Source organism: Jaculus jaculus, chromosome 1, assembly GCF_020740685.1.
Source record: "Jaculus jaculus isolate mJacJac1 chromosome 1, mJacJac1.mat.Y.cur, whole genome shotgun sequence".
Lineage (NCBI taxonomy): Eukaryota > Metazoa > Chordata > Mammalia > Rodentia > Dipodidae > Jaculus > Jaculus jaculus.
In genome coordinates this window covers 30,714,563-30,737,878 of record NC_059102.1, presented here as the reverse complement: position 1 = coordinate 30,737,878, position 23,316 = coordinate 30,714,563, and the positions used below count along the sequence as shown (strand labels likewise).

Genomic DNA, 23,316 nt, shown 5'->3' with positions numbered 1-23,316 from the left:
ACAGAAACATCTGTACATTTAGCAGAGAGTAATACATGAGGAATATCGAGGTTAAGGAATTCTGGCAACACACCAGATAGTCTCATTAAGTTATTAATTTATTTGATTTATAGTTTACCATCTAGGTATGTATCTCTAAACATTAATTTTGTATGAACTTGAACTTTATAAAAATGAAATCATACTGAGTACATTCTGTTGTTTTCTCCCTTGTAAAAACCAATATGTTTGTTATTTTTATCTTTGTTATCACGGAGTGATTTAGTTCATTTTCATTATTGCATAGCATTCCCTAGTATTAATATAGTATCAGTTATTTACCATTATATTATGAATGGTCATATTTTATTATTAATAGTAGCCATTATTAATGGACATATTTGCAGCTCTTGAATGTTGTAGATAGTGCTGGAGTAGAATTGCTGTGTTACAGAGTATATAACTTTATTAGATGATAACAAACTAAATCACTTGATATTCCACTTGGTTGTATAAGGAAATATTATTGCTCTGCATTCTTGTCTACATTTGGTATTGATAGAATTTTTGACAATCTGATGGTATGTTATATTTACCTTTCTCTTACTAATAATGAATTCTTTCCTTATTTATTTGAGAGAGAGGGAGAGAGAAAGAAGCAGATATATAGAGAATATGGGCATGCCAGAGTCTCCAGCCACTGCAAATGAAATCCAGACACATGTGCCACCATGTACATCTGGCTTATGTGGATACTGGGGAGTCCTTAGGCTTTGCAGGCAAGCACCTTAACTGCTAAGCCATTTCTCCTAGCCCATAGTGAATTCTTTTAGTATATTTATTGGTAACTTGAATTTCTTTTTAAAAATTCTCCTTGTTTTCCTATTGGTGCCATTTTCTTGCTTATATGTCATATATGTATGATATAAATGCATGCGTATGTGTAAATATGTAGTGAATTTTGCCACTTGAAGGCTATTTTTATAAATAAATTCTCATTCAGTGACTTGTCTTTTCATTTTTACTAAAGTGTCTTAAAAGAATCCTTGATTTTTTAAAAAATTATTTATTTGATGGGGGGGGGGGAATAGAGAATGAGCATGCCAGGGCCTCCAGCCACTGCAAATGAACTCCAGATGCATGTACCACCTTGTGCATCTGGCTTACATGGGTCTTGGAGAATTGAACCTGGGTCTTTTGGCAGGGCCCTTAACTGATAGGCCATCTCTCCAGCCCATCAGAATTAAAAAAAAAAAATTATTTATTTGACAGAGAAAGAGGGGGAGAGAGAAATAGAGACTGAGAATGGGCACACCAGGTCCACTGCAAAGGAATTCCAGATGCATGTGCCCCCTTGTGCATCTGGGTAATGTGGGTCCTGGGGAATCAAACCTGAGTCCTTTGGCTTTTCAGGCAATCGCCTTAACCCTCCAGCCCCAGAATTCTTGATTAAAAAAAAAATTTAAAACATATTTTTTTATTAAAGATTTATGCTTTTTTATTTATTAGAGACCGACAGAGAAAGAAAGAGAATGAGAGAGAGAAAGAGAGAGAGAGGGAGAGGGAGGGAGAGGGAGGGAGAGAGGGAGAGAGGGAGAGGGAGAGGGAAAGAGAGAAACAGAATGGGTACACCAGGGCCTTCAGCCGCTGCAAACAATCTCCACATTTATGTGCCACTTTGCATCTGGCTTTATGTGGGTACTGGGGAATTGAACCTGGGTCGTTAGGCTTTCTTGGCAAGTGCCTTAACCACTGAGTCATCTCTCTAGTCCACGAATTCTTGACTTTTTAAACACAAATTTAATTTGCAGATGACAGAATATGAACATTCTGGAGTCGCTTGTCACTGCAAATGAACACCAGACACATGCACCACTTTCTGCGTCTGGCTTTATGGGGATGGCTAGGGAATTGAACCCAGACTGACAGGCTTTGCAAACAAGCACCTTTAACTGCTGTACCTCTCCCTAGCCCCTTCTTGATTTTTAACTTTTGAATTATTTTATTAAATCATAAATGTACAATAGCTTCTTAACTCTACACACACACTTAAATTTTTACAGGAAAAACATTATATCTTATTGCACCACAATCCTGGCTAGTAGCTTTTCAAATCTTTGAGAAAAATCTTAAAAAACGGTTTTACATGTCACCTGAAACTTAAAATTTAACATACTCAAAAAAGGACTGCTTCTACCCTCTTACAAAGCCCACTAGAAAGAAAAATTAAAAAGCTAAGAAACTGTCCCCAAAGCATTTTTAAAAAATATTTTATTTATTTGAGAGAGGGGGGGGGAGGGAGGGAGGGAGAGGGAGAGAAAGAAAGAAAGAGACAGAGAATGGGCATGCCAAGGCCTCTAGCCACTGCAAATGAATTCCAAACCATGTGCCACCTTGTGCATCTGGCTTTATCGCCACCTCATGCATCTGGCTTTACATGGGTACTGGGAAATCAAACCTGAGTCCTTTGGCTTTGTAGGCAAGCACCTTAACTGCTAACCATCTCTCCAGCTCCCCTTATTTTTTTTTTTTAATTATTGACTACTTTCATAATTATGGAAAATACACTATGATAATTCTCTCTCCCCTGCTTTCCCTTTTACAGCTCCATTTGTCATCATATCCCCTCCCCCTCTCAATCAGTCTCTCTTTTATTTTGATGTCATCATCCTTTCCTCTTATTCTGATAGTCTTGTGTAGGTAGTGCCAGGCACTGCGAGGTCAAGGATATCCAGGACATTTTGTGTCTGGAAGAGTGCACTGTAGGGAGCCGTTCCCTTCCTTTGGCTCTTGTGTTCTTTCCACCACCTCTTCCACATTGGACCCTGAGCCTTGGAAGGTCTGATAGAGCTGTTTCAGTGCTGAGCCCTCCTCTGTCACTTCTCAGCACTATAGTGCCTTTTGAGTCATCCCAGAGGTCACTGCCATCTGAAAAGAGAAGCTTCTCTAACCCAAAGTGAGAGTAGCATTAATATATGGTCCCCCCCCTTTTAAAAACATATTTATAGTCGGGCGTAGTGGTGCATGCCTTTAATCCCAGCACTTGGGAGGCAGAGGTAGGAGGATCGCTGTGAGTTCGAGGCCACCTTGAGACTACATAGTGAATTCTAGGTCAGCCTGGGCTAGAGATGCTACCTTGAAAAACCAAACCCCCAACCCCCCAAAACCATATTTACTTACTTGCAAGTAGAGAGAGAGAGAGACAGAGACAGACAGACAGACATGGGGGGGGCAGAATGGGTGTGACATGGCCTCTAGCCACTGCAAATAAACTCTAGATTCAAGCACCACTTTGTGCATCTGGCTTTATGTGGGTACTGGGGAATCGAGCCTGGGTCCTTTGGCTTTGCTGGCAAATGCCTTAATCGCTAAGCCAGCACCCCCTTTTTTGAGGTAGGTCTCATTGTAGCCCAGGTTGACCTGGAATTCACTGTAGTCTCAAGCTGACCTCGAATTCACTGAGATCCTTCTACCTCTGCCTCTTAAGTACTGGAATTGAAGGTATGAGTACCATCACGCCTGGGCTCAGTTTTTTTTTTTTTTAAACCTTCTTCCACAGTAAATTAATGTTATTTAATATAGTAAAAATTTTCAGTTTTCTTTCCTAGTTTGTTTTATGTTTTTATTTATTTGTAAGCAGAGAGTGAGAGAAGAGAGACAGAATGGTCATGCCAGGGCATCCAGCCACTGTAAATGAACTCCAGATGTATTGTGCCTTTTTGTGCATCTAGGTTTACGTGGGTACTAGGGATCAAACCTGGGTTGTTAGGTTTTGCAGGTAAGCACCTTAACCACTGAGCCATCTCTCCATCCTCTCTTCCCTTACTTTTATTTTTTAAATGAATTATTTTATTTATTTAATTTTAAAATATAATTTATTATTTGAGAGAGAGGAATTGAGAGAGAATAGGCGTGCCAGGGCCTCCAGCCACTGCAAACAAACTCCAGATGCCTGTGCAACTGGCTTACGTGGGTTCTGGGGAACTGAACCTGGGTCCTTTGGCTTTGCAGGGAAGCACCTTAACTGCTAAGCCATCTTTGCAGCCCTAATTATTTATTTTTTGAGAAAGGGTCTTATTGTACCCCAGTATGGCATTGAACTCAAAACAATCTCACTACTTCAGCCTCCCAAATGTTGATATAAATTTTTGTTTTTGTTTTTTAATTATTTTTTTGAAGTAGGTTCTCACTCTAGCCCAGGCTGACCTTGAATTCACTATGTAGTCTCAGGATGGCCTCGGACCCACAGTGATCCTCCCACCTCTGTCTCCCAACTGCTGGGATTAAAAGCGTGTGCCACCACAACTGGCTTAATTTTTTTTTTTTTTTTTTTTTTTGAGATAGCACATCTTACTCTAGAGTAGGCCGATCTGGAACTCACTCTGTAACCCCAGGCTGGCCTTAAACTCGTCCAGCCTCCTGAGACCTGGGATTATAGGTGTGAGCTACCACACTTGGCTAGTTCTTACCTTTTTAATGTATTTTTTTTTTCGTTTTTTGTTTCCAACAGTCTTTCCTAATTCAAGGTCATGAAGATAATCTCATATTTTACCTTCTAAAAGCATTAACAGGTCTGCATTTTATCTAAAGTTGATCTTTTTATATAGTGTGAAGCTGAAGTCCAGTTTCATTTTTTCCTCATAATTATAGCTAGTTGTTCCAGAACTATTCAGTATTTTTCCCTAAGTAGGGTGTGGTGTGTTGTAATTTTATTACTTTGCAGTATCTTGTCTGTTGTATAACATGTGACTTTCTGCAGTCTTTATTCTCTTCAGCAGTTTACTGTCTGTTCCTGTACCAGTATCTTCCTTCTTACTTAGGAAAGCATTGAAATAAGTTCTTGCTGTAGTAGTACTTCCTCTTTATTTTCCTCTTTATGTCCTGGCTCTTAGCACTTCCATGTAAAATTTAGAATTACCTTGATTATGTTCAATGACGATTTTTTTTGAGCAATTTTATTGAATATGTAAATCAACATTGGGAATATTAACATCTCTTTGATATTGAACCTTCTTATCTGTGCATATATTTTATCTTTTTTTTTTTGAGGTAGGGTCTCACTTTAGCCCAGGCTGCAGGAATTCACTATGTAGACTCAGGGTGATCCTCTGCCTCCTGAGTGCTGGGATTAAAGGTGTGTACCACCACACCCAGCTTGAATATCTTTTTATAATGACATACGTGACATATAGAATTGTTTCAAAATATTTTTCTGTAATTTTTTGTGTATATGTGCAGTATGCATGCCTGTGTTTGTGCAGGCATGTGCATGCAGAGGCCAGAAGTCAGTATTGGTGTCTTCTTCAATCACTCTACCTTATTTACTTTTTTCATGTATGTCATGTGTGTAGAGTATGTGTGGTATAGGCACAAGTATGTGCAGAGGTGCACATGCTGGCATTTCTTCTTGGATGTCTAACAGATACTTAAACAAGTCCAAAACATGCACTCATTCGACTCATGGTGTCCGTTTCCTATTTCCCATTTCCTGTTTATCATTTCCACCTCCTGGTTGCATAGAACAGAGATCTAGTGATCATTGTTGCTTGAGATAAGGTCTTATGTAGCAAAGTGGGGCCTTGAACTCTGGATCCTCCTGCCACTGCCTTCTGGATTATGAATTCTGTTGGGATTATGAGCATAGACCACTGCTTTCAGCTTTCTAGAGGTTGTTTTTATTATCTTTTGATACCTTACCATGGGTTGCAGTGGACCCCCAGTGGAGATGCTGGGACCACCATACGGCTGCTAAGGAGAGCTGCTGGTATCTGATGTTTTCCAGGACTGTGAGTAGCTGGCTGGAGGGGTGGAATTGGAACTCCAGAAACTTGTTGCTGGTTAGAATTATTGGACTTGGAGAGTTTTCACTAACTAGAGTTGTTGGGCTTGGAGCTATAGAGTTTGATGTTTGCCCAGTTTAAATCTTGTATTTGTTGACTATTTCTTTGCTATGCCCAATGCCATCCTTTGCAGTGTGAATGTTTATTCTGTGCCATTATGGGTTTTTTTGAAGTTTTTTTTTTTTTTTTTTTTTTTTTTTGGTGTTATGGCTCAGTTAAAGGACCTTGGATTATGGGGATGTTTGAACATCATTGGGATTGATAAAAACTATGGGGACTCTTAAAGTTGGACTGAATACATTACATTTTACATCATGTATTGTTATCAGTTTATGAAGGCCACGGGTGGAATGTCATGGTTTGATTTAGGTGTCCCCCATAAACTTAGGTGTTCTGAATGCTAGGTCCCCAGGTGATGGATATTTGGGAATTAACACCTCTTGCAGGCAGAGTATTGTTGGGGTTGAGCTTATGGATATTAAAGCCAGTCTCCCCTTGCCAGTATTTGGCATACTCTCCTGTTGCTATTATCCATCTGGTGTTGGCCAGGAGGTGATGTTCACTCCCTGCTCATGCCATCATTTTCCCTGCTATCATGGAGCTTTCTCTTGAGTCTGTAAGCCAAAATAAACCCTTTTTGCCCAAAATTTGCTCTTGGTTGGGTGATTTATGCCTGCAGTGCAAACCTGACTGCAACACACAAGTTTCCTTGTATAGTTTAGGCCAGTTTGGAATTTGCTGTATAGGCTAGGCTGGCCTCAAATTCAGTCACAGTGTTCCTCCTTCTACTTCCCAGGTGCTGAAATTTGTGTGTATAGATGTGTGTGTGCCATGGTGTATGTGTGGAGGTCAGAGATCACCTTGGGGTGTTGGTTATCTCCTTTCACCTTGAGATAGGTCTTCCATCCAAGTACTAACCAGGCCTGACCCTGCTTAGTTTCTGAGATCAGATGAGAGCAGGTGTGTTTAGGGTGGTATGGCCATAGACTTATTTCTAAGAAGAGAGAGAGAATGAGAGTGGATATGCCGGGGCCTCTTGCTACTGCAACTGAACTCCAGACACATGTGACATTTTGTGAGTTTGGCTTTACGTGAGTGCTGGGGAATCAAACCCTGGGCCATCAGGCTTTACAAACAAGCACCTTTAACTGCTGAGCCATCTTTCCAGCCTTCCAGGTGTTATTTTAATTATTATTTATCTTGTTATTTGCTGGCTGGCCTGAGAGCTTTGCAGGAGTTCTTCTGACTCTACCTGCCATTGCCACAGATGAATGTGCCACTTTGCAGTTGGCCTTATATGGGTGCTGGGGACCTGAATCTTGGTTAGTGGGCTTTCTGAGCAAGCACCTTTAGCCACAGGGGCCTCTCCCCAGCCCCTTATTTATATTCTTTTATTCTTTTTTTTATTTCAGTGCTGAGGACTGAACCCAGGGCCTTGTGCTTGCTAGGCAAGTGCTCACCCACTGAGCTAAATCCCCTACCCTATATTCTTTTTTTTTAATTTTTATTTGTACTTTATTTTATTTATTTTTTATTTTTATTTTTGTTTTCTAGGCTCATTTTTTTTAAATTAATTAATTTATTTATTTGAGAGCGACAGACACAGAGAGAAAGACAGATAGAGGGAGAGAGAGAGAATGGGCGCGCCAGGGCTTCCAGCCTCTGCAAACGAACTCCAGAGGCGTGCGCCCCCTTGTGCATCTGGCTAACGTGGGACCTGGGGAACCGAGCCTCGAACCGGGGTCCTTAGGCTTCACAGGCAAGCACTTAACCACTAAGCCATCTCTCCAGCCCAAGGCCCATTTTTTTTTAAATTTAATTTTTATTAACATTTTCCATGATTATAAAATATATCCCATGGTAATTCCCTCCCTCCCCACCCCCACACTTTCCCATTTGAAATTCCATTCTCCATCATATTACCTCCCCATTACAATCATTGTAGTTACATATATACAATATCAACCTATTAAGTATCCTCCCCTCTTCCTTTCTCTACATATATTCTTTTTTTTTTTTTTGTTTGTTTGTTCAAGGCAGGGTCTCACTGTAGCCCAGTAAAAAATGTTTTAGTTAATTTTCTACCTCTTTCTTTTGTTTGTTTCTTTTCTTTTCTTTTTTTTTTTTTTTAGAGGTTGGGTCTAGCTGTAGTCCAGGCTGACCTGGAATTCACTCGGTAGTCTTAGGGTGTCCTTGAATTCATGGTGATCCTCCTACTTCTGTCTCCCAAGTGCTGGGATTAAAGGTGTGCGCCACCATGTCTGGCTTCATTTTCTATTTCTATAACTAAATGCCATAGACTGGGGAATTTATAAAGAATAGAGGTTTATTTGGCTTATGGAACAGAGGCAGTGTTGTCTAAGAACTTTGTGCCAACATCTGTTCAACATGTGGTGAGGGCCTTCTTATCATATTGTATAGCAGAGAACACCACATGGAGACCAGAGTAAATTTGCCAGTTTGCTTTTATGATACAACTACTCCTTCACTAACCCATTAATCCATGAGGGCAGAGTCCTCATGACCCTGTCACCTCCTCAAAGTCTCACCTCCAAATGCCATTCCATATGAATTTGGGGATTAGGTTCCAACTCATGAGGTTTGGGACACACTCAGCCGTAGCTGAGCATTTTCCCTGTTACCCAGTGTCCTTACAATACTTGCTATGAACTACTTAATGTTTTATATTGCTGTTCTGTTGAGCACGGATGGTTTTATCTCTATTTCCTGACTACTAAGTTTTGCAGTCCGGTTCACATTGCTGGTAGAAATCACCCAACCAAGAGCAGCTTCTGGGAGAAAGAGGTCTATTTTGGCTTGCAGGCTTAAGAGGAAGCTCCATGATGGCAGGGAAAATGATGGCATGAGCAGAGGGTGGACATCACCCCCTGGCCAACATCAGGTGGACAACAGGAACAGGAGAATGGGCCAAACACTGGCATGGGAAAACAGGCTATAACACCCATAAGACCGCCCCCAACAATGCACCTCCTCCAGGAGGTGTTAATCCCCAAATCTCCATCAGCTAGGAACCTAGCATTCAGAACTCCTAAGTTTATGGGAAACACTTGAATCAAACCACCACACTAATGAAGTTGAATGTCTTTTTATGTTCTTAAAAAAAAAATAGTTATCTATTAGAGAGAGAGAGGGAAGGAGAGAATGGGCATGCCAGGGCCTCCAGCCACTGGAAATGAACTCCAGACACATGTTCTACTTTGTGCATCTGGCTTATGTGGGTACTGGGGAATTGAACTTGGGTCCTTAGGCTTTGCAGGCAAGTGCCTTAACCACTGAGCAATCTCTCCAGCCCTTTCTGTCCCATTTTTTGATGTTTGACTATCCTCTGTGAAATTCCTTAACTCATTTGCCCATTTAAAAAAGTATGTATTTGATGTTCCATTTATATGCTACATACATTACCCATTTTAATTGTTCATTTTTAATGTATTTTGGTAAGTTTGTACGAAATTTTTGAAATTTATATTGTTTTGTAACAATAGCCATAGTCAAGCTTCACGTCATTTTGTCATACCTAAGACGTTCCCTTGAACACATCTTATAGTCTGTTTCTTTACTTTTGCCTTTTCTAGACCATTTTTACAAAAGGAAGCATACAATATATACTCTTCTGGAAAAAAATGAAGATAATGATACTATAGTTATAGTTCAAAGAATATGTTTTGGATAAAACGATAACTATACCTTATCACTCTAGAAGAATCTAATCCATCATATTTTATCAAAACTAGGATGCCTTTTAAGATGAGCTATTATTAAAAAAAAAAAAAAAGAGGGGAATGGTAGCACATGCCTATACTACCAAAACTCAGGAGGCTGAGACAGAAGGACTGATGCAAGTTCAAGACCAGCCTGGGCTATATAGTGAGTGCCCATGTTCAACTCTCCAGATCCCATGTAAGCCAGAGACATGAAGTTTCAAAAATTATATTTAAAAGTAAGACAAAATCATATCATTTATTAGAAATCAATTCTAGAAAATAATTAAATGGCAAGGATATCAATTCCATTTACAATTGCATCAAAAAGAATAAAACAAGGGGCTAAAGAGATGGCTCAGTGGTTAAGGCACTTGCCTGCAAAGCTTAAGGATACATTCAGTTCCCCAGGACCCACACAAAAACAACTAAAAACACTTTAAAACTTTATATAAAGTATTTCTGGGCTGGAGAGATGGGTAAGTGGTTTGGGCACTTGCCTGCAAAACCTAATGACCTGGGTTTGATTTCCCCATACCTACGTAAAGCCAGATGCATAAGATGGCACATGTGTCTAGAGTTAGTGTGTGGTGGCTAGAGAGAGGCCTTAGTATATCCATTATCTCTCTCTCTCTCTGCTTGCAAGTAAATAAATAATTAAAATTTTTTTATGCTTTAGCTATTCTGTAGATAAGACTTGAAAACATCCCTTATAGTTGTGTAAAGGTCAGGGTCCCACCAATTACCAGTGCTTATTTCAGCTTTGCTGTTTTAGATTTCTGTAGAACCAGGTTTTGACAGTTACCAGATTATTTTGAGGCAATAACTTGAGTGGCAGTGTACTTTTTTTGTTTGGATGCTGGGAATTAAGCCCAGGACCCCTCACATGCTCAGCATTCCATGTACCGCTGTGCTATATACCTTCAGCCTCTAGCGCTACTGTGTTTTCTCATGTAATGTATTTGTTTGTTGTGTTACACAGAATGATACCTTCCTTGTTTAATCAGTATGTCCATGGCGGTATAGTGTCGGAGCTTGTTACTGTAAGGAGCTTTGGATACTATCTCAGGTTAACTTTTATTCCATTCACCAGGGCCAATATTGAGAGTGTCCCCTTTTCTAAGGACACTGGTCTCTCTTCCCACAGTGTTACTGTAAAATGCTGGGAGAAGGGCTGATCTCTCTTTGTTTATTTCCTCTGTTTCAGAGGAAGATGAGTTCTCAACTGTAGTATCTTTGTAAGGGAGACAAACTTAATAGCATATTTCAGTAGTTGAGACAGATCTTTGTTTTCAGCATGTCTGAAAGTGAGAAATGTGTGTTTTCTGTCAATGCCATCTTAAAATTGTTAGCCAGGAAGTCATTGATAGAGCTGTGTCTGTATATCGCGAATTCACATGTATCCCCAGTGTCATAAATTACAGCTCCTTGATATTTTAGTAAGCCATTTAAGGAACTTAAATTTTTTTATTTTTGCTTTGTGTGTGTGTGTGCGTGCACATGCACATGTGTACGTGCATACACGTGTATATGTATGGTGTGTATGTGCCTTGTGATGCTTTATATGCTGTAGTAGAAAATTGGGTATGTGCGCCATTGCTCTTCTGCCTGCTCTTGCTTTGAGTCTCTCTTTCTCTCTCTTGCAACTGATTCTTGAGCTTGCAGTGCTCCAGAGAATCTCTTTGCTCCCCTGTGGAACTGGGGTTACAGGGACACGTGGCCATGTCCTGCTGTTTTTACATGGGATATGGAGATTTGAACTCGTGCAGTCTGAGGCCCCCTCAGGCCTTCATGCTTGTGCAGGAAGTGCAATTAACAACTGAGCCATCTCTCCAGCTCCATTTAAGGAACTTTTGAGGAAAGAATGTGAGTCCTAGTTGTTATCTAAAACATCTTTTCTTACTACTACCTGTGGTAAGTTCAAGAAAATTTCATCATATTACCTCCAGAAGGGGAGTCAGTATCTACTAACCCCCCCCCCCAAAAAAAAACCTGGATGCAGTTTGGAGTCCTTAGTTTAGTTAAACTACTAGACCTGGGGTTGGGAAGATCACTCAGCAATAAAGGCACCTGCTTGCAAAGCCTGATGGCCTGGGTTTACTTCCTAAGCTACCTCGAAGCCAGATGTAAAAAGTGGTGCAAGAATAATGTTAGTTTGCAGCAGCAAGAGGCTCTGGCACGTGTGTGTTCACTCTTTGTCACTCGTGCATGTAAAAAGAAAAAAAAAAGAAAAGAAAAGAAGAAAAGAAATGCCAGAATGAGGCCTGGTAGTAATCCCAGAACTCATGGGGCCAAGACAGGAGGATCTCTAGCTTGAGGCAAGCCTGGGCTACAGTCCAAGAGTCTGTTGTTAAACTAGACAGCCAGTCAACAGAAAAACCTTATCACTAAAGCTCTTAGTGGCCTGAAGGCAATACGTGGAAAACCCTAGACATTAACTAACTAAGTCAAAAGTAATTCAGATTTAAATTTTCATGTATTTGCAGGGATAATAGATGTATAGATAGATAGCAATACGAGTTTAAATATGTTCCCAAAAACCCTTTCAAAAGGTAAAAAGTAGGGCTGGAGAGATGGCTTAGTGGTTAAGTGCTTGCCTGTGAAGCCTAAGGACCCTGGTTCGAGGCTCAGTTCCCCAGGACCCACGTTAGCCAGATGCACAAGGGGGCATCTGGAGTTCGTTTGCAGTGGCTGGAAGCCCTGGCGTGACCATTATCCCTCTCTTCCTCTTTCTTTCTCTCTCTCTCTCTCTCTCTCTCTCTCTCTCGCTCTCTCTCCCTTTCTCTTGTTCTCACTCTCAAATAAAGAAAGATAAAAAAATACTTTTAAAAAGAAAAGGTAAAGCGTATAACAAAAAATTCTAGATGTGGGCTGGAGAGGTGGCTTAGCAGCAAAGGCACTTGCCTATGAAGCCTAAGGACCCAGGTTAGATTCCCTAGTTCCCATGTAAGCCAGTTGTACAAGGTGGTGTATGCATCTGGAGTTTGTTTGCAGTGGCTAGAGGCCCTGCCATGCCCATTTTCTCTGTCTCTTAAATAAATAAAAATAAAAATTAAACAAATATTAAAAAAATTAGATGATAAACTATTAGCATACATAGCTTAATTAGCAACTTTAGAAAAAAATCCTTTAAAAATATTTTTATTTATTTGAAAGAGAGACAGAATAGGTGTGCTAGGGATTCTTGCTGCTGCAAATGAACTCCAGACATGTACCACTTTGTGCATCTGGCTTTACGTGGGTATTGGGAAATTGAACTTGGGCTGTAAGGCTTTGCAAGCAAGTGGCTTTAACATTGAGCAATCTCTCCAGCACTCAATGTTTTGTTCCTTTGCAGACTAGGAAATAATAGAACGTACATATGCATGCAAGCATGTTTATAAAATACATGATTTTGCTATGTAGTTCAGTCTGACCTGGCACTCACTATATAGCCCAGGCTGGTCTTGAACTTGCATCAGTCCTCCTGTCTCAGCCTCCAGAGTTCTGGTAGTTTAGGCATGTACTGCCATTCCCTCTTTTTTTTTTTTTTTAATAATAGCTCATCTTAAAATGCATCCTAGTTTTGATAAAATATGATGGATTAGATTCTTCTAGAGTGATAAGGTATAGTTAGTTATCTTTTTATCCAAAACATATTCTTTGAACTATAACTGTAGTATCATTATCTTCATTTTTTCCAGTGGAAATAGAATTTAGCAATAATTTATTGAGGAAATTCTTTTTGTTGTTGTTGTTTTTTTGTTTTTTGAGGTAGGGTTTTGCTGTAGCCCAGGCTTACCTGGAATTCACTAGTCTCAGGGTGGCCTCGAACTCACAGTGATCCTCCTACCTCTTCTTCCTAAGTGCTGGGATTAAAGGCATGCACTACCACGCCTGGCTCTTTTCTTTTTTTTTTTTGAGGAAATTCTTATATACAAACTGATACCTAATTTATTTACTCTTTTCTCCAAAGTTAGATAAAAAAAAAAAATCCATCTTAAACAGTAATGATTATTGCAAAGAAAGAAAGAAAACTGGAAAAGAAAAAAAAAAGGTTTGGAAATAAGTGTGGACATAAATCCTGATTCTGCCTCTTACTAGCTGTATGAACTGGTGAAGCCTACTTACCTTCTAAGTTTACTTATATCCTCCTTTGAGGCAGGGGGATGACAATATCACGACATTATTGTAAGGATTCAATAAGAATAATCATCATCATGGCTAATACATTCAAATCCTTATGTATTTCAGACATTATATTAAATATTTATATGTTTTTCACTTGGTAAATATGAATTATCATCATCATTATAACCTCGAGAAGTGTAGGTAAAATGCCTATGAAAGAACTAAAACAAAAAGTGAAATTTTAAGTTGCTGTAAGCAACACAGTTAATAAATGGAAAAAATAAGAACTTGAACCCTTAACAGTTTGACCCACTTGGGCTGGTGGCATAAAACCATTGTCTTCTGTGCATATAAAACATTGGTTATTTAAAGACAGAGTCTTGCTTTGTTGTCCTGACTGGCCTGGAATTCACTATGTAGACCATACAGCCTTCAGACTTAGAGTGATCCTTCTGCCTCTGCCTCCCAAATGCTGGGATTATAGTCATGTGCCACCATGCCTGGCCTGCATAATTATTTACGTTTTAGTTAACTTTTAAAAAAGTGTCAAGAGAGCAAGAAGCTACAGACTGGGAGAACAAATTTGCAAAAGACATCAGATAAAGAATTACTGTGCTGGACAGATGGCTCAGTGAGTAGTTAAGGCACTCTCCTGCAAAAGCTTAATGACCAGAGTTTGATTAACCCAGTACCCATGTAAAGCCAGATCACAAGGTGGCACATGCATTTGGAGTTTGTTTGCAGTGGCTAGAAGCCCTGGCATACCTATCCTGTCTCTTGTCTCTCTCCCTCTGCTTGAAAATAAATAAATTAATTAAAATAAGAGAATTGGGCATGGTGGTACACCCTTTTAATCCAAACCCAGAGTCAGAGGTAGGAGGATCCTTGTGAGTTCCAAGGTCAGGGCCAGCCTGGGACTATAGAGTTGAGTTCTAGGTCAGCCTGGGCTAGAGTGAGATCTTGCTTTGAAAAGAAAATCCCTCCCAAAGAATTTTTATCCAAAATATAAAATATACAGACAACTTTTTTTTTTTTCTTTTTGGTTTTTTGAGGTAGGGTTTCACTGTAGCTCAGGCTGACCTAGAATTAACTATGTAGTCTCAGGGTGGCTTTAAACTCATGGTAGTCCTCCTACCTCTGCCTCCTAGTGCAGGGATTAAAGGCATGCATTACCACACCCAGCTACAAACAACTTTTAAATCTCAATAATTAGAAAATTTAAAAGATGGAATACTGATTGTTGCAGTGAGCTTTGCATTACTGGCAGAAAACACCCAACGAAGAGCAGCTGTGGGAAGAAGGGGTTGATTTTGGCTTACAGACTCAATGGGAAGCTCCATGATGGCAGGGGAAAAAGATGGCACAAGCAGAAGGTGGACATCACCTCCTGGTCAGCAGCAGCAGGAGAGTGAGCCTAACACTGGCAAGGGGAAGCTGGCTATAACACCCATAAGCCAGCCTTACAATTCATCACCTCTAGGAGGCTCCAGTTCCCAAATTGCCCACCAGCTGGGGCCCTAGCAGTTAGAACACATAACTTTATGGGGGACATCGAAATCAAACCACCACACCTACTTAACCAAAGAAGATATGCCAATAGCAAATAAACACTGAAGACGTCCACGTCATATATCTTTAGGGAATTACCGGTGGAAACACCTATTAGATTACTGAATACCTATACTGCTAACACCAAAATTGAATGAGGATATGGAGCTACTTCAATTCTTGGTTATCCTAGTAGGGATGCAAAATGGTACAGCCACTTTGGTAGTTTCTTAGAGAACTCAGTAGACCTTATGATGTAGCATTATGTTGATTGGTATTTTGCTCAATGAGTTGCAAACTATATCCACACTGAAGCCTGCACATTAGTGTTTATAGTGACTTTATTCATAATGGCTAAAACGTGGAAATACTCAACATATCCCATATTAGGTGAAAGGGCAAATAAACTGTCTCTACATACTGTATGAATCCAATCATGTGATATTCTGGAATAGGCAAAATCAAGGAGACGGTAAAACAATGATTGGCAGTAGATAGGGGTGGTAGAGATGAATAGCTAGAGTATGAAGGATCTTTAGGGTGGTAAGTGTTCTATTACATTGCTGGACGATGCCATTATCATTTGTTGGGTCCTGTAGACTCTGTAGCACCGAGAATGACCCCTAGTGTAAACTATGTCTTGGAAGTGGTAGTGGTGTGTTAATGTGGGTTCATCAGTTATAGTAAATGTACTAACTACCATCCTGATATAGAGTGCTTAGAGTGGAGAAGGTTTTGCATGTATGGGAGCAGGGAGTATGTGAGAGCAGGAAGGTGTAAGGAAACTACTTTTTTTTCTTTTTTTTTTTTTAAGGTAGGGTTTCACTCTAGTCCAGGCTGACCTGGAATTCACTATGTAGTCTCAGGGTGGCCTCAAACTCAAGGTGATCCTTCTACTTCTGCCTCCCAAGTGCTGGGATTAAAGGCGTGCGCCACCATGCCTGGCGAAACTACTTTCTATCTATACTTGCTGTGAACTCAAACATTAAAGAAAATGAAGTATGTACTTTAAGTGTCATGCTTCTTATTCTTTCATTTTTAGGCCCAGAATAAAGAAACCAATGTTTTAGCTGCTGCCAAGGTGATTGACACTAAATCTGAAGAAGAGCTTGAAGATTATATGGTTGAGATTGATATATTAGCATCTTGTGATCACCCAAACATAGTCAAGCTTCTAGATGCCTTTTACTATGAGAACAACCTTTGGGTAAGTATTTTCTATTCCTCTGTGGAGTAGCATAAATGAGTTAATTCTTCTAACGAGGTTGTAGAAGCTTGTTTTATGTGATTCCTCTTTTATTTAGTTACTTAGAGTATTTGACTGAGAATTGATCTGCCAATGAAAGTCCCTAACAAGATAGTCATCCTTAACTTCAGCAGATTCAGGTTTCAGATTATATGTCTCATTGTCATTGATTGATACTGAATTCATATGGGCAAGCTTGCTCAAGAATATTAAATTTTCCAGGATAGGAAATTAGATACCCTTATTTTAAACTTAAATTTAGGTGTTTAGGGCTGGGAAGATGGATCAGTGGTCAAAGGTGCTTGCTTGCAGAGCCTGCCAGTTCTGCTTCAATTCTCAAAGGGACACAAGTGTCTGGTGTTCAATTGCAGTGGCAAGAAGCCATGGTGTACCATATACACATACATATACATACATATGCAAATAAATAATTTAAAACATTTAGGTAGATATTTAAATTTTTTAAGGTTTCTATGTTTTTATGTATTATTTATAATTTTTCTTCCCTTTCCCCACTTATATTTTTTTATCCTAAAATTTTTAAAAATCATATATACTTCTTAGAATGTTAGAATTTTTCTTCTTCCTTTTTTTTTTTTTTTCCCCATTTTTGAGGTAATGTCTCACTCTAGCTCAGTCTGACCTGAAATTCACTATGTAGTCTCAGTGTGGTCTCCAACTCAGGGCGATCCTCCTACATCTGCCTTATGAGTCCTGGGATTAAAGGTGTGTGCCACTATGCCCAGCTAGAATGTTAGATATTTATATATTATTAGGCTAAAGTTTGTTTGTTGTATGTTATAATAACAAAGACTACAAACTTTGTTTAGTTTTAAAAAATAGCATAAATATGGAACACATATTATTTATTATAAGTAGTCATATGCTCTGTATCAAAAAAATTTTTTAAAATGGAGAGTTAGGGTTTTTTTTTCATGTTATGAGGAAAAGTAAGCAACATAAAAATACTTGGCTAGATGTCCAAAGATATCTATATTTTTCTCTTTTTGTGTGCATGTGTGTATGGTGTCCATGTGTGTATAGTTATAATCATGGGTGTATGGGTATATGTCTGTGTGTGAGGGTGCCAGAGGTAGACATCAAATTTATTTCTCATCTGCTCTCCACCTTATTTTTTGAGACAGGGTCTCTCACTGAACCTGGAGCTCACTGATCTGGCTAGACTAGCTTGTTGGCAAGCCTCAGGAATTTTCTGGTTTCTGTCTTCTCAGTGCTGGGGTTACAGGCACTTGCCACCATAGTTGATGTTTATGTGAATGTGGGAGGAATCAAACTCAGGTTCTCATGGCAAACGCTTTACCAACTAAGCCATCTCCCCATCCCAGGACTGAAGATGTTTTGATCCTAGTGCTACCAGATAGGGTAGGATAGATCATTTAATCCTTAAGCCTGTTCATTGCTTTAGAAGATGAATAATGATCTACCTACTGAATTAGATTTTAAATAATGTGTTGAAATTGAAAATAACTAATTACTAGCAAACACTTAATTTTTTTGTTGCAAGGAGGAAAAAAGCATTGACTTCATATAGTTTGCTAAAACATTATTTAAAACCAGGTGTGGTGGCTCTTGCCTGTAATTGTAGCACTCAGAGACACTGAGGTGGGAGGAAACCTGGGCTATAGAGAGAGTTCTAAGTCAGCCTGGGTTAGAGTGACACTTTGCCTCAAAAAAAGTAAAATATTATAGTTATTATCTTCTAAAATAATTGTTCATAACTCTAGCAGAATTTTTCCAACGATCATAACAGAAACTCCTAGATAATTAGTATGTCTTTGTTTAGGGATGTTGCAAAATATTATTTTTCTTTTTCAATTTTTTTTTTAAATTTCAAATTTAAAAAATTTTAATTTTATAGGATCTAAAGTCGAACTTTTGACCTACTCTGCACTTGCCTTACTGTCACAGTGCTAATCCTCAGCTTGGATACGTTTTATTAATCTTACATTTGCTATCTTTATATATTCCTTGCTATTATATATTTTTGTAAAGCTGCCATGTCAGCTCCTATATCAGTAAAACATTCCTTTCCCTAAATAGGATAGTTCAATAGTCCTTTTTAAGTGTAAATTCCTTGATGACTAGCCTTTATAAACCATCCCCAGATGTACTTAAGTTACCTACTACTTGAATTTTTACCTATAACCTTGAAAATGCTTTCCCTAACAAAAGATGAGTTCTTCTTTCAGCTGTGTGCTTCTCTAGTGAGAGTATGTTCAGTATAAACTTCATCTGAGATCTTCTTTTTGTGTGTGTGTCATTATCCCATAAATTGCTGCTAGGTAAATGCTGGGAGTCCCTCTGATATATAATTAAAAAATATACTTGTGTATGTGTAATGTGGTATGTCTGTATGTGTGGTGTAGTATGTGTATGTGCTCTTACAGTGCCCATGCACTTGCCTACAGTGGGATGCACTTGCTTGTAGTGGTGGAGCAGAATGTCAGGGGTCCTATTCCACTGCTCTTCTGTCCATTCTTTTTCTTTCTTTCTTTTGGTTTTTCAAGGTAGGGTCTTGCTGTAGCCCAGGCTGACCTGGAATTCATTATGCAGCCTCAGGGTGGCCTCGAACTCATGGCCATTCTCCTACTTCTGCTTCCCCAGTGCTGGGATTAAAGGTGTACGCCACCATGCCCAGTTCTTCTGCCCATTCTTATTGCAGAGAGCTGGAGTCCCTGACTGGTCCCAGAGCTTGTCTTTTTTTCACCAGCTCTGGCATTTCCTGGCTCTTTACTCCCCAATGGGACTGGGGTTACAGGAATGCATAGTCATACCCAGCTGTTAAATGAGTCCTGGATATTTAAATTCAAGCAGTCTCAGACACCCATGCTTGTGCAGAAAGCACACTTGACCATTAATCCATGGCTGTAGCCCCGAGAGACATAGATATTAATGAAAGAATCACAGTATAAAGTTATAAGTGTTAAGAAGGAAGGGTACATGGTCTTAGGAAAGTATCCATTGACAAGTGCTATTGAGTTAAAATTTGAAGCTTTGTGTGTGTGTTTTTCCTTTTTTTTTTTTTAATTTTTTTTAAAATTTATTTATTTGAGAGCTACAGACACAGAGAAAGACAGATAGAGGGAGAGAGAGAGATGGGCGCGCCAGGGCTTCCAGCCTCTGCAAATGAACTCCAGATGCGTGCGCCCCCTTGTGCATCTGGCTAACGTGGGACCTGGGGAACCGAGCCTCGAACCCGGGTCCTTAGGCTTCACAGGCAAGCGCTTAACCGCTAAGCCATCTCTCCAGCCCCCCCTTTTTTTTTTTTTTATGTAGGGTTTTACTCTAGCCCAGGCTGACCTGGAATTCTCTTTGTATTTTCAGGCTGGCCTCGAACTCATGACGGTCCTCCTACCTCTGCCTCCCCAGTGCTGGGATTAAAGGTGCATACCACCACGCCCAGCTCCATTTTTTTTTTTTTAAGCACAAAGCTTTTAAAAAATATTTGAGAGATGAGAGAGAGAGAAAGTACAAATGGGTACTCCAGAGCTTCTTGCTACTGCAAATGAACTCTGGATACATATGCCACTTTGTTCATATGGCTTTATGTGGGTACTAGGGAGTCAATCCCATGTTATCAGACTTTGCAACCAAGAGTCCTTAACCACTGAATAATCTCTGTAGTCCCACAGTTTATTTTATTTTATTTTATTTTTATTTATTTATCTGACAGAGAAAGGAGACCAAGAGAGAGGGAAAGAGAGAGAGGATGGGTGCACCAGGGCTTCCAGCCACTGTAAATGAACTCCAGACGCTTGCGCCCCTTGTGCATCTGGCTAATGTGGGTCCTGGGGAATCGAACCTGGGTCCTTTGGCTTTATAGGCAAATGCCTTAACCACTAAGCTATCCCTCCAGCCCAATTTTTAAAAAAAGGATTTACTCTTATTATTTATTTATATGTTTTCAAGGTAGGGTCTTATGTTAGGTCAGGCTGATTTGGAACTCACTCTGTAGTCCCAGGTTGGCCTCAAACAGCAATCATCCTACTTTTGCTTCTCAAGTGCTTAAGGACTTATTTTTACTGATAAGTTGGAAATTATATTTGTCACTTAAATCCCCATAGTGACTTTAAAGATGAAAATAATAATACTAAAGTAGTAAAATATTTTAAATGGGTTAATAATACTGTAATGATTAAAAAATCTGTACCTGGTAATTTTAGAGAAACACCCACACATGCATGAACATGCAAATAAATGAACAACAACAACAGGGTAAGGGCCTGTGGGGATGTGGCTCAGTTGGTAAAGAGCTGAGCATATCAATTCCCAGCAGGGCATAGACTAGGCATGGCAGTGCATGCCTATAATCCTAGCACTTGGGAGGTAGTAGCAGGAGGATCAGAAGTTCAAGGCCATCTTCAGTGACAATAAGTTTGAGGACAGCTTGAACTATTTAGACCCTGTTCTCCAAAAAAAAAAAATAAAAATATTATAAAGAATACATCATTGTGATACATACATGTAACCCAGCAGAGACAGGAGAATATCAAGTTCCAGATAAACCTGGACTACATAGTGTTGCCTGTCTGCAATAAGTAAATAAATTAGGGAAAAAAATCCAGAATTGGGGAACAAATGGTATACTTGGCAGTGTTTTTCTGCTTTCTCACAGATATATAACTTAAAATTAGTAATGGTTAACAAAGAAAATCCTTAAATTTAGGGTAGTATTGTTTTATAACCTGGATATTTAATAACTTTATCTTACTAAATTGAACAACTTCTGAAGCTGTATGTAGTTTTAGACACGTCCTTTTTATTTGTGTGCAGATCCTCATTGAATTTTGTGCAGGTGGAGCAGTAGATGCTGTGATGCTTGGTAAATATCTTTTTATTCTTTATGCTTGTTTATTAAATTGTGCTTGAAAAACAAAAGAATTTCAGTCTGTTGTATGTGTGTGCATATGATTATGGAGAGAGATTTATTAAATTAAGAAATCAATTTAATTATTTTTATACTAGATAATTATAATTCTGAAACAAAATGTTGAGTATACTATGTCAGGAAATTAATCTTTGTAGATATTTGGTTCTTCTACAATAAATTGACAGTATATGAACTTTGACAAGATTATAGTGATGACATACTGAACAATATAGTTTGCTGTATGTTTTCATTGTATAAAAATGCAGATTTTCTTTTTTTACTTTCTCCTTATAGAACTTGAGAGACCACTAACTGAGTCCCAAATACAAGTAGTTTGCAAGCAGACTTTAGAGGCATTGAATTACTTACATGATAATAAAATCATCCACAGAGACCTAAAAGCTGGAAATATTCTTTTTACCTTAGATGGAGATATTAAATTGGGTAAGTTATTCATTTATGTATAAAACTTAGAGTTTATGCTCTTAGGCTTAACCCTCCATGTATGGAACTTGATATACTGTTTTGCTCCTACTTAGATATGTGAAACGTGGAGAATTACTCCTTACTAGTTTTGACAACAATTCATTGGATAGTTATTCATTAATACCCAGAATTTCTTACTGTACACATCTAGTATAAAGACACTTGAAAAGAAAGTAAGAAAGGGGGAGTGTTTATTTTCAAAAAGACAAATGTTTTTTTCTCATTTAAAAAAATTTTTATTTTTATTTTTTTATTTATTTATTTGACAGAGAGAGAGCGCGCGCGAGCGAGTGCACGAGCGCGTGCACCAGGGCCTCCAGTCACTGCAGACAAACTCCAGACATTTGCGCCCCCTTGTGCATCTGGCTAATGTGCATCCTGGGGAATTGAGCTTGGCTCCTTTGGCTTTGCAGGCAAATGCCTTCACTGCCATCCCTCCAGCCCTTTTCTAATTTTTTTGAGGTAGTGTTTCACTCTAGTCCAGGCTGACCAGGAATTCACCAGGAATATAGTCTCAGGGTGGCCTCGAATTCGTGGCGATCTTCTTACCTCTGTCTTCCAAGTGTTGGGATTAAAGGTGTGCTCCACCATGCCCGTTTCGGACAAACTTTTAAGACTAGTTTATCTCCTTTAATTTTTTTTTTTAAATATTGATTTATTTGAGAGAGAAAGAGAGAGAAGGAAGCAGATAGAGAAAGAATGGGTTCACCAGGGCCTCTAGCCACTGCAAGCAAACTCCAGATACACGCACCCTCTTGTGCATCTCGCTTTACCTGGGTACTGGGGAATCAAACCTGGGTTCTTTGGCTTTGCCTTAACCACTAAGCTATCTCTCTAGTCCTCCCTTAAGGTTTTTCTTTTTTTTTTTTTTTTCTCTTTCAAGGTATGGTCTCACTCTATCCCAGGCTGACCTAGAATTCACTATGTAGTCTCAGGGTGGCCTGGAACTTAAGATGCTCCTTCTATATTTGCCTTCTGAGTGCTGGGACTAAAGGCATGCACCACTACACACAGATTTTCTTTAATTTTTTAAAATATATTTTTATTTATTTATCTGAGAGGTGGGAGGGATATGGGTGCACCAATGTTCTTGCCCCTACAAATGAACTGTGCCAGTTTGTGAGTCTGGCTTTATGTGGGTACTGGGAAATCAAACTGGGCCACCAGGTTTTGCAAGCAGTGCCTTTAGCCACTGAGCCATCTCCATACCCCAAATTTTTCGTTTACTATTTAAGTTATTTATTTCAGAAAGAGGCAGGAGCAGATAGCTAGGTAGAGACAGAGCGAATGGGTGTGCCAGGGCCTTGAGCTGCTGCAAACGAACTCCAGACACATGTGCCACCTTGTACATTCAGCTTACCTGAGTCCTGGGGAATCAAACCTGGGTCCTTTGGCTTTGCAGGCAAGCTCCTTAACCATAAACTATCTTTCTAGCCCTAAATTTTTATATTTAGACAATACTTTACTTTCAGAGTGTAATATAAATTCAGTTTAATC

General features: G+C 39.3%; 1 protein-coding gene across 2 annotated transcripts in view; it reads left to right on the top strand.

Annotated features, from left to right (window-relative positions):
* Slk (STE20 like kinase) overlaps nt 1–23,316 on the top strand; it is a 69,057-nt gene that overhangs the window by 4,584 nt on the left and 41,157 nt on the right. For both annotated transcript variants that reach the window (XM_045149584.1, XM_004659374.2), the window contains 3 exons: nt 16,239–16,403; nt 21,237–21,285; nt 21,628–21,777. In XM_045149584.1, coding sequence (XP_045005519.1) covers nt 16,239–16,403; nt 21,237–21,285; nt 21,628–21,777 — 364 coding nt within the window. The remainder of the gene's footprint in view (nt 1–16,238; nt 16,404–21,236; nt 21,286–21,627; nt 21,778–23,316) is intronic.